Source organism: Helobdella robusta (assembly GCF_000326865.2).
Source record: "Helobdella robusta unplaced genomic scaffold HELROscaffold_6, whole genome shotgun sequence".
Lineage (NCBI taxonomy): Eukaryota > Metazoa > Annelida > Clitellata > Rhynchobdellida > Glossiphoniidae > Helobdella > Helobdella robusta.
Window position 1 is genome coordinate 1,090,493 of NW_008705330.1, and position 12,234 is coordinate 1,102,726.

A 12,234-nucleotide genomic window follows, 5' to 3' on the forward strand; every position below is an offset into this window, starting at 1 on the left:
AAGAGAACCCAAAGAATAAAAAATCAGCAACAACAACAATGCAACTAACAATAATAACAAAAATAACATGGTAAAATATTATAAAAATCACATGTCAACCGCTTTCAAACAGGACGAAAAAATTATGAAAAGAATCATAAAAAATAATGTCCAAGCAATCAACCAAAACAACAGTATTAAAATACGAATATACTAATCCAACTCTAGCGATGAAAAACAACATTAGAAAAATCGAAAAGTTAAATTGGAAATTAACTAACGTCGAACATGCTGTGATTTTAATATATATATATATATATATATATATATATATATACATATATATATATATACATCGGTGGTGTACATTTGTATATTACCTATAAATATGATGTTATATGTGAGTGTTGTGCAAAGATATACATAAACATATGTCAACCTGACAATTAGGTTTCGCTGAACTTTCCTTCCGATCGAAAATTAACTTTCTCTTTCTGCTTCCTTTCTTGTCGTGTTTCAAATTCGATTCCAAAAATTTCAGATGTTATATAACAAAAAAAAATATTGTGCATCAATTATTTTTGTTTGAAAATTTTAAGCATAATTTTCGCTTTTACTATTTTTTTAATTCATTATATTAATAGTAATATGACAAAACTAATAAATTAATAAAATATTAAGACGTTTTTGAATAATTTAAAAAAACTGGTTTTAAAAATATTTCATTTCAATGTTTCATATTTTTTTCATTAATTTGTTTTAAAAATATTTCATTTCAATATTTCATTAATTGAGACATTTCTAATCAATCAGTAGCAATAGCATGCGTTCTATGAATGTTTTTGAACAAATTTTAAAATTCAGTGATGTCTTGTAATATTGAATGATAGATTGGAGGAAGCAAGAGAAAGAATTAATGAGTCACTCGTTTGATTTCTCTCAATCTTCGTATTTTGTGAATGTATGTTTTTGTTTGTGAATGTATTATTTGCATGTGTTTGTTTTTGTTTGTATGTAGTCGTTAGTTTGTGCATGTGTATATTTGTTTGTTTATATGTATTTATGTATATTTGTTTGTACGTATGTACATTTGTTTGTACGTATGTACGTTTGTTTGTACGCATGGACGTATATATTTGTTTGTTTACGTATATATTCGTTTGTTTGTTTTGGATGTGTTTGTGTATTTTTGTTTGTATGTGAATGTATGTATTTGTTTGTTTATGTATATATTTGTTTATATATATGTTTGTGTATGTATGTATGGTATGTATGTATGTTTCTGTGTGTATGTATTTGTTTGTGCGAAGCATGGCGGGTGCACTTAATAACTCTGCCGCATTGATTAGAGGTGTCACTCATAACCAGTGGAACAATCAAACCATTATCTGGCACTGTCGATGATTTTGTTTATTTTTGCATGTCAGTCTGCTCACTCCATGCACATCTTACATCAATGCATGTACTCCACAGTAAATGTTGTTTAATGCTAGCTTCTGTTTCATATACATGCATTCTAATTTATTTACATCATCACATTTTGAAAACTGTACTCAATCTTTTCATCCTGTATTATATTGTTGTAACCTTGAACGCTCGTTACTACCAACACCAGTTTTATAACTTCAAAAATCTCTATATTTCCAACACCAGAGTTGTAGCTTCCAACAATCGTCAAGTATTCGTTATTCAGTATGCTTCAAATGTAAATTGATTGAACGTTTATTTGAATGTCAAGAGTAATAGAAAATTTAAACTAATCCAAGTAACTACACAAATCCCAATTACAACTTCGAATCGACCTCACTAGAAACCTGACTGGAAACTTGTATCGCCGCAGGAGCTTATGTAGGCTTCCAAGGTGGATTTTTATGATGGAAAGATTACAAATATCTTTTTATAATTATTAACAATCCAAAAATTACAATTATAGCAAAAATGACATTAATTAGGATAACAAATATTATATCGCAATTTGATCATTGCAGCGGTTATAACAATATATATTTAAATATTAGGCATCATAACGTATTTCACGTAAGTCTGCGGCATGCATTGAAAAATTCATTAAGCAACTGCATGAAAAACTCTTATTAACCAAAGTAAAAAAAATATTCACAATATTCTAAAAATAATGACAATTAAAAATAGGAGAACTCTGTATTTAGGAAATGTTTTTGGCGGAGTGCAAGTTTATAATGATGCCTCTCAAACCGCATAATTAATCTTTGTCAAATTCGGGATCTTTATTTAAAACAAAAATTGTATAATAAACTTTTTATATTTTATAAATTAGTAGATATAGGTAAAAAAATATTCTAATATTTACTGACCACAACTGATGTAAAACTGATGTTATTCAATTTTTATCAATTTTATTTTAAATCTTTTAAAAATAAACTTAGACTTACAATTTTGGAAAGTAGCGTTTTGATTTGTTTTATACTTATACAAATTTTCTAATATTTTGGCAGTATTTCATTTATTGCTCGATGCTTTGCAAACTGATTGATGTCATATTCTATGTTCTATTCATCAATTGCATTTCATTGTTTTGCGTTATATGCATATATCTTGATTCGTATATGGAACATAGCGCAATTTTTTTGATATAACATAGGGTGAACTAAGTATCTTCGTTTTTTAGGATAGCATCAAAACATTATCTCAACAAAACTCGAAAGCAGTAAATTACCGATCATTTTTTGTTTTATTCGAACAAAATTTGAAAGAAAGTTTATAACTCGGCAATTACAACTAAATAAAATTAAAAATTATGACTTGTTGTTTTAATAGCTTTTGTTAACAAATCAACCAGGAATATTGGTTTTTCTTTTACTCTACTTTACTACGTTCAACCATTTCAATGTTTGTTGTTTTTTAATTCAAATATTGTATCATTTATTTAACCGTAAGTCTAAGTGGAATAATTTAAACATATTCAAGTCAATTTTATTTGCCTAACTGATTATTACAAAATTAATATTTAGTAAAAAATTATTTCTATCAAAAGTTTAATTTAACACTTAAAATTGCAATTCACCACACCGTTGGTTAAACGTTAATTAAATGTATTCACATCCGTAGTGTCGTATCAGAAAATCGCTAAACAAACACAACCCACATTATTTTATATTTTTAACTTAAATATTTTTTTTTAAATAATAACCGTTAAAAATTACTATCGTTTATAACTTTAACCATATACACTAAGATATCCACACGAGCAAAATAATTTGAATAGATATCGATTCAGAAGATGTTAAATCGCTTTTTTTAATTTTTTCCATACGCATCCAACTTCCAACAATACTGTTAAATATGAAATAGCTCCTATATGATTCAGCATATATGGTTATATGCATAATTGATATATCACCAAGTAGACGCTAGCTGAAAAAAAGTTTTCACAAAAGCAGACAAAATTCTGCAAGCACTCCCAATTTTGAAGCTCTTAAACAACTACATATACTGTAAGCAGTGCCGGAAAAACCATTAGGCAAACAAGGCACGTGCATTAGGGCAAAAAATAGACTAGGGCCACAAAAAGTAGGCTTAGGAAGGGGCAAAAAAGTAGAAGCATTTTCTCGTCAGAAGTTAGTTTTGACTTCATATTCTATGCAAACAGGCGTCAGTGTTATTATAAATATAATAGACGGTAAACACGTTTATTTACACATATTTTAAAATCCGTAGGTACTGCATCAGTTTATTTTATTGTTTAGGACTGAAGTATTTTATTATTTAGGAATCTCTTCTACATTTAGTTGACCTTAGATTAGAACTATAATATATAGTATCCAGCCAACCAAAATATGCATTAAATCTCAAGAGTAATAAGAGTAAGCAAATTTAAGTTTAAATTAATTACTCACAATTCATTTCAGTGTTTCTCTGTTTACAGTATGATTATCATTTATTAGTTAGACATATTAACAGCTTGAAAGTACCTGGGAGGTTTAAATTTAAATCTGATTTAAAGTTTAAATTTTTTATTTGATATGTTATTATTTATGTAATTATTTATATTTCAAATTTATAAAACAGAATTCTCATAAATCAGTTTCATTCGCAGCTTATTAAGTTACAACTTCTCAATATTAATACTCTGCTATTAGTTGATGTTAAACCTTATCTAGATTAATGTCATTGTCCAGGCGTAAAGGTGGCTGGGAACGAGAAAAAGTGTTGGAAAAGAAGAAACGTCATGAAGATGGACTGCTGCTTAACAAGACACATAAAGTTACTTCATTTTTCCCTGTCCTGGAGAAGAATGCTACTAGTGCTAGTGAATGTGGTGGTGCCGGTGCCAGGGGTGGTGCCACTACTACTGACGATTCCCCGCTAACATCTCATTCTCAGGTCAGTCAGGTGGGAAACGATGGGACATGGAAGCAATCGGAAATGAAAATATTTTGCATTGACTTTAGTTGTAATTATTATCACAAAATTACTTATTTACCTTTTAAACTTATTTAACTTTGAAACTCTTTGATACAGTATATTTATTTTTTTGGAGGTCAAATAAAATATTGTATTGTACTGTATTGTAATATATTTTCAGGCCACTTATAAAAATATGTCTAACAAAGCCTTAATCCGGTTCTGTCTGTAAGGTGCGATTTTTATATGTTAAATTGTTGCCAATGTTCCAGTGTTTTGTTGTGGGATCAAAATTTAAATCTTTTTAATTGAAAATATTCAGACTCCCGACTTCGACTTCTGACTCGAAAATTTTTTTCAACTTTTGCTTTACAATTTTTACAAACTTTCACTCACTTGAAAATAATTTGGAAACTAGTTAAGAATACCACAAAACAATCATATAAATGTCTGCATTAATTTGCAATGTTTATTTTTTGAAGGCTGTGTGAAAATGTTATTGTCTTTTTGAATAGGATATATGATTTTATGATAATTCTATAAAAGCGATTTGTTACCCCAAATCAAAATAATTAGAAACAATTTGAAACCAAAAAAATTCAGATAATTTTTTTTTTGAAAATTTAAATTACAGTTATATTTGACGATTTTTTTTTGAGTTTTATATAAATAAGAACTCAACTTGATAACAGCTTAATGCATTGCTGATGTTGAATAATATTTTTAGAAGAGCGATAAGATCGATCCCAGTTTTGTTTAAATTGAAAATATGCGTCTCATTTAAAACAAAATAGACACTTGAAAGTGTAATTTTTAAAATTTAGTAAAAGAAATTATTAACATACTTTATGACAATAAGAAAATAATAATATGTTGATGATACATTTTGTAATGGTCCACTGAAGACATAAAATTTTTAAAAGCATAAAAACTTGTTAAATATTCCAGGTTGGAATGTAAACTTCCAATTATTCTCTCCTCTTTATTATCTTTTCGTTACTCTGCTTATGTTTGTTTATGCTGCTTTTAATGAACTTTTTGCCTCATAGAGAAGACATTAATTCTTCAGATCATCTTACGGCGACGATGTCGGCAAAATTATGGAATTGGTCATGATAATGATGACTGCGCTGGCAATGATGCGTGATGGTTGTTGAGATCACCATGAATGGTGAGGTGTCGTAGTGAGTAAAATTAAACAATTGGCAGTGATGATAATGATGATGATGAAGGTGGTGATGATAATGATGAGAATGATGGTGGAGGTGATGGTGGTGGTTGTGGTACTGGCGAAAACAGTGAGAGATATTTTGATGGCAATATGAATGCACATAGTTGGTACATGATGCAAATTTGTTTATATTATTGGTGTATTATAGAAGTGTATTCAAGTTATTCCACACATTTGCATACACATTGTAATTAAAACTTTGTCGATTTTGTGCTGTAACATTCATCAGTCATCAGCGATTTAAACTTGAAAAATTTCAACAATGGAAGGAAATAAAAATACTGATATAAATATCAAATCAATAGTGATTCGTTTGTTTGCAAACAGCTCTTGTGAAGTTCAGCGTTACATTTTTTCATTGAAACAAAAAATGGATAAATAAATACAATCAAATATTTTTAACGTAAAAGTTTACAAATAATAAATAAAAATAACTAAAAACTCAAAATAGAAAATGTTAGATTTTTAAGCTATTCAAGATAAAAAAAAATGAGACAAGCTTTATTAAAAATAAATTGACATTTTGGCGCTGTGATTTTTTAATTTTCAGATTGTTTTCAAACATCCACTACAAACAACACAACATCCGGTAGCCATCATCAACAAATAACACAGCATCCAAGAAGAACTTGTGAACGAAATGAAGCAACAGACATGACCGAACTGTACTAAACAATATTTTAACATTGAGTGCAATTAGAAACGCAAACAATCAGTTGAAGTACAAACATGCACGAGAACAAATGAACATGTGAGCATGAACAATAAGTGTCGTGAGTTCACTACCTGACACATCGATGCGCAACACGTGCCACGCCTGTTGTGTATGCACATGTGAATGCGTATATGTATTTTCGTGTATGAATAAATGTATGTATGTATGTATGTATGTATGTATGTATGTATGTATGTGAGTGTGTGTGTGTGTGTGTGGTGTGTGTGTGTGTGTATGTGTGAGTGTGTGTGTGTGTGTATGTATGTATGTCATATATGCATGCTTGCACTCCTCTTGGTACAAAATATTAACGATCAATACCTTACACCTTTCTACAAATTTGTCATCAATAAAATCACCACAATAAAATTCCCAGTCTTTTTAGATTTTTACACACACACAAACACACACACACACACACACACAACGATCATTATATTCATTTAGTTTCTAATTATAAATCAACTTGCAGTTTTCTGTTTTAATTTTTTGACATCAATTTTGTTCGCAAGTTGTGTGCATGCCTTGTGAGAACTCAAGTGGCTTAAAATGGAAAAGATGGAGAGTTTGAATTGCGGAGAACGATTTTGTCGCCAGGAATCGATGAGCTAATACAATCAATTGAAATGATTTTATTGGAATATCAAAGATGCTCTGATGATGGAGATGACGATGATGATGAAGTTATTATAAGGAAGAAAGTTTTATGGTGTGTTGTGGTACGCTGTTTTGCTCTGATGTGTTGCGGTGATGCTGGGGTGATGATGTGCTGCGTTAATGTGATGTTGTAATGATGTGACGTCATAATATTATGATGTAATTTTAATAATTGACATGATTGACATGACAGCATCATTTTTTTGGAAGAAGTACATGAAAAGTTATACTATTGATATAAACAATAATAACAAGAACACTAATAACATCAACAACAAGATGACGATGATGACGACGACGACGATGATAATGATGACGAAGACGCGATATTAAAATGCTTTTATAATAATGATGAGGACATTAAAGATATTTGATGGTCTATATTGAAGGTTATGATTATGATGATCATGATGGCGGTAACGATAATGACGATGAATAGAAATAATGATATTAGGATGATAATGTGGCAACAATGATGAATGAAAATTATGACGTGGTTCGCGTGCAATGGCGTCAAAGACCTCCAGGTGCTGAAAACAAGAGACAGGATGTTACGCGAGCCAACCTTTGTTGCATCGGCACAAAAATTTTATTTCAACATTCAAATTACATTTTTCAACATCCACATCTGTTTAAATTAAGTTTCAATTGTGATAATAATATTAATTAAATCAAGACGGTGGGATGGTCCAAACCCACTGTACGCCATATGTTTTAATTACGTTGAAATAATAAGATGCGTCGATCCAACAACATAATACGCACAACACACGACAACACAGCAATACACACAACAGCACACACATCAACACAGGCAAACACACTCGACAACACACAACAGCACATTTAACCTTCTTATTTGTTGTCTGTTCTTATTCTAAATCACATATCACGTGATTTGTGACACGTGACATGAGAGCTGAAGACACACAATTGTAAAAAAAAGAAACATGGGAAAACATTATCATCAATAAAAAGAAGTTATTTTCAATTACTTTCACTGTTTTATTTAATTTTCATGTTGTATAAGTTTAAATAATGACTGAAATATCATATTATCAAACAGCTATAAGCAACTATATGCTGATGATTCTTACATTTATACTTCTTTTCCTCCATCTAATCTCAATAGTGTTCTTCATAATTTATCTCTATGTCTTTCTTCAATTATTGCTTGGTCTGACTCTATGTGTCTTAAACTTAATCCTTCTAAGTTTGAATTAATTTGTTTTAATAAATCTAAAAACTCTATTACTATTCCTCCTATTATCTTACCTGATTCTAAAACTCTTGATGTCTCTCATAAGTTTCGTAGTCTAGGTTTTATCTTTGATTCTACTATGTCTCTCTCTTCTCAGATTAATAGTGTTGCTAGAAGCTCTTACTTTCATCTACGTAGAATAAAAAAACTTTTGCCTTTTCTTGATGATCCTACTCTTCTCCTTCTTGTTACTTCGTTAGTCTTATCTAGGATTGATTATTGTAACTCGCTCTACTATGGTCTTCCTGACTCTATACTCTATCCTTTAAGTAAAGCTTTTAACTCTGCTCGTCTAGTTGCTCGTGCCCCTTTCTTTTTCTCATATATCTCCATATCTTGTTCTCTTGCACTGGCTACCTATAAAATATAGAATAATTTTTAAAATTTGCACGTTGCATATATAAGTCTCAGTCTAAATTATTTCCTAAGTATTTATCAGATATATTAATTGAACCTAAACGCCCCGGTTTACGATCGTCTTCTTCTTCTCGCTTTTTCTTAACTCGTGTTAAACACTCTTTTGCCAAATCTGCTTTTGCTTTTTCTGGTCCTTTTTTCTGGAACTCTCTACCTACTTCTCTGACTACTTCTCCATCACTTGCGAAGTTCAGAGCGGATCTCAAGACCCATCTGTTTTCAAAATTCATTGAGGAGCGCTGTTGAACATCGCGAAAATAGCGCTTTATAAGCTAATTGATTGATTGATTGAACTAACAAAATTTAAAACGGTGATGATAAATATGATGATGATGACGGCGATGATGATGATGATCATGATGATCATGACAACGAAGATGACGACGACGAGGAGGATGATGAACTAAAACTGAATCAACTAGCATTGTAACGCAACAACAACTGCCATAAAGATCAGAGTTAAATAAATCCGGCTATGACGAAAAATGTAGGTTTTCAATAAAATATCAGCTGCTTGATCATTTAATATGTGTGTTTGTATGAGTTCATTCATATGTGTGTTTGTATGTGTCCATTCAAATGTGTGTTTGTGTGTGTTCATTCATATGTATGTTCGTGTGTGTTCATTCATATGTATGTTTGTATGTGCTCATTCATATGTGTATTTGTATGTGTTCATTCATATTTGTATGTGTTCATTCATATTTGTATGTGTTCATTCATATGTGTGTTTGTATGTGTTCATTCATATGTGTTCATTCATATGTGTATTTGTATGTGTTCATTCAAATGTGTGTTTGTATGTGTTCATTCAATGTGTGTGTTTGTTTGTGTTCGTTCATATGTGTGTTTGTAGACGTGAAGAACTGTTTATTCAACATGGCATGTAACTGTTTCACATACAAAGTTGAACGCGCTCCATTTGCTGTTATGTAATTTTTTTAAACAAAAATTTCGAATTAATCATCAGATAAAACAATTTAAAAAAATATTCAGGAAAGTCAAATGTGTTCAAAAGTTCAAAGTTCATTGATTAATTTTTTCAGTCTTCAAACAAAAAGTTTTAAGAATTAATAATTTGATGTGAATTTTATTAAATAATTTGTCTGTCAAAAAAGAATTTAAACTTTTTGGAAGGAGCAAATCCTTTCAACTTCTGCCCGGTTAATCATCGGCACTTTCATCATCACTGTTACTAACATTCGCTATTATTAATATTTTTGCGATATTTTTATTATTTTTACGCATCGCACTTAAAAATGGAAGTGGTGGTCTGGCGCGTTTGGTAATTTCATCTGTTAGCACTGTTATAGATAGTTGAATGTTATTACAAAAATTTTGAAGTCTTCTGTGAGAGATGTTGAAAGTGAAACCTTGCAAAGTTTCTTATTTTCTCCCTGTTCTATACAATATTCAAATTTGCTGTCTCCATTGAAGCAATTTGCTTGAATCCATGAGCGGTGAGTTGTTGAGAAAAAATTGAAAAAAAAATCGACCAGTATGTAAAGAAATGAAAATGAGGCTGAACGTAAGTTGGTGATTGTTTGCGACATGTCAGTTAAAGCTCACACCGACTTTTTTAACGCTTGCCATCTGCTCCTAACCTGATGAATATAATCGTCTGCGATTGAAGAACAAATAATGAGAATACACCTAGTATATGTATATATAAAAACTGGATAAAAGCAGTTATTAGAGCACAAACATGAACTTTAACATATGTTTTTAGATTGGTTTTTGTATTTGAATTTTTACTATTTTTAGGCTTGAAAGATATTAGGTATGTGCATAGTTTTAAAAAATTCGAGATAATTTTTTCACATTTTCTAAATATTTTTTCGATTAGCAACAAACGTAGCGAACTTTGATGATATCAATTCGGCAATACGTTCAATCAATCAACCAATCAATTATTTGTAAAGCGCTATTTCCAAGATATTCAACATCGCTTTTCAGTGACTTTCTCAAACATATAGGTCTTTAGATCCATTCTAAACTTTGAAGTAATAGAAAAATAGTTAAAAAAGGAGGTAGAGACTTTCAAAGAAAAGGGCCAGAAAAAGCAAATACAGATTTGGCAAAAGAGTGCTTAACACGAGTTAAGAAAAAGTGAGAACAAGAAGACGATCGTGAACTGGGGCCGTTAGATTTAATGAATATATATGATAAGTACTTAAGAAATAATTTAGATTGAGACTTGTACATTACTGAGAAAAATTTAAAAATTATTCTATATTTTATAGGTAGCCAATGCAAGAGAGCAAGATATGGAGTATGAACAACCAGATGAACTGCAGCGTTAAAAGCTTTTCTGAAAGGATAGAGTGTAGAATCAGAAAGACCATAGTAGAGCGAGTTACAATAATTAATCCTAGATAAAACGAATGAAATAACAAGAAGGAAAAAAGGAGATCGTCAAGAAAAGGCAAAAGTTTTTTTATTTAACGTAGGTGAAAGTAAGAACTTTTAGCAAAACTACCGGATTTGGTGGCCAGATTTAGGGCCGGATTTAAGCGTCTATCAACTTTTAAAAATGTTAGAAATAGAAAAAAAAATTTTATTGAATTCAATTAATTTTATGTCAATAAGTTAATGGCTAAACCTAAGCTAAAGGCATACATGACACATAATAACAACATCACTAATTGTGAGGTGATCTGGACAATTTTCTTTATGCTATAACATGGGTTATGCATAAATTATAAGCTGATCTTTGTGTAAAAGAACTTGTCACGTGTATATACCATATATTGATAATTGCACATGACGGATCATATAGTTACATAATATATATATATATATATATATATATATATATATATATATATATAAAGATATATATATATATATATATTTAGAGAGAGAGAGAGAGAGAGAGAGAGAGAGAGAGTGAGAGATACATAAGCACATAATTTAAGAACATGGTATGTTAAAGTTAGGCTAGGTATACATGACACATAATTACAACATGACTAATTGTGCGGTGAGCTGGACAATTTTCTTTGTGCTTTAACTTGGGTTATGCAAATATGCATAAATTATAAGCTGATCTTTGTGTACAGAATTTGGCGTATCACACAACTTATTCATATATTTGAATTAAATAACTATTTGCTTGGTGTTATTTTTTGATGTTCAACATGTAGATAACCGTAAATGTGAGTATTTTTTCTAACGTATGTAAAATGGTAACTAAAATTCGGCCCCGGCTCCGGCCCCGGCCGGTTTTTGAATTTCAAATCCGGCCAAGTCCGGCCCCGGCCGGATTTGAAAAACCTGAATCCTGTGCATCCCTAATATATATATATATATATATATATATATATATATATATATATATATATATATCATTTTAAATTATTAAAACTTTAAAAAAATAATTAATTTTAAACAATAACCATGAAAACTCACGTGGTTTGTGACAAGAGGAGATGATGAAGGATAGTGAGGGTAAGGTGAGAGAATGGGGTAACCAAAGGGCAGACGATCAAAGAAGGAATACTTGTGTAGTTTGGCTGAAATTTCATTAAAATTATTAAAATTAAAACAATTTCATTGTAATCTAATATAAAACGTTTTAGTTTTTGTGGT

At 30.3% G+C, this 12,234-nt stretch overlaps 2 protein-coding genes across 2 annotated transcripts; one reads left to right on the top strand and one right to left on the bottom strand.

Moving 5' to 3' along the window:
- Positions 1-1,290: 1,290 nt before the first annotated feature.
- On the top strand, positions 1,291-6,228 carry HELRODRAFT_164049 (hypothetical protein; the record flags this gene model as incomplete). The annotated part of the gene is made up of 4 exons (XM_009029099.1): positions 1,291-1,330; positions 3,461-3,575; positions 4,137-4,341; positions 6,187-6,228. 4 exons carry the CDS (start codon positions 1,291-1,293, stop codon positions 6,226-6,228), a joined length of 402 nt encoding a protein of 133 aa, XP_009027347.1.
- A 784-nt stretch (positions 6,229-7,012) lies between these two features.
- On the bottom strand, positions 7,013-8,873 carry HELRODRAFT_164050 (hypothetical protein; the record flags this gene model as incomplete). The annotated part of the gene is made up of 3 exons (XM_009029100.1): positions 7,013-7,077; positions 7,531-7,593; positions 8,681-8,873. 3 exons carry the CDS (start codon positions 8,871-8,873, stop codon positions 7,013-7,015), a joined length of 321 nt encoding a protein of 106 aa, XP_009027348.1.
- Positions 8,874-12,234: the final 3,361 nt, after the last annotated feature.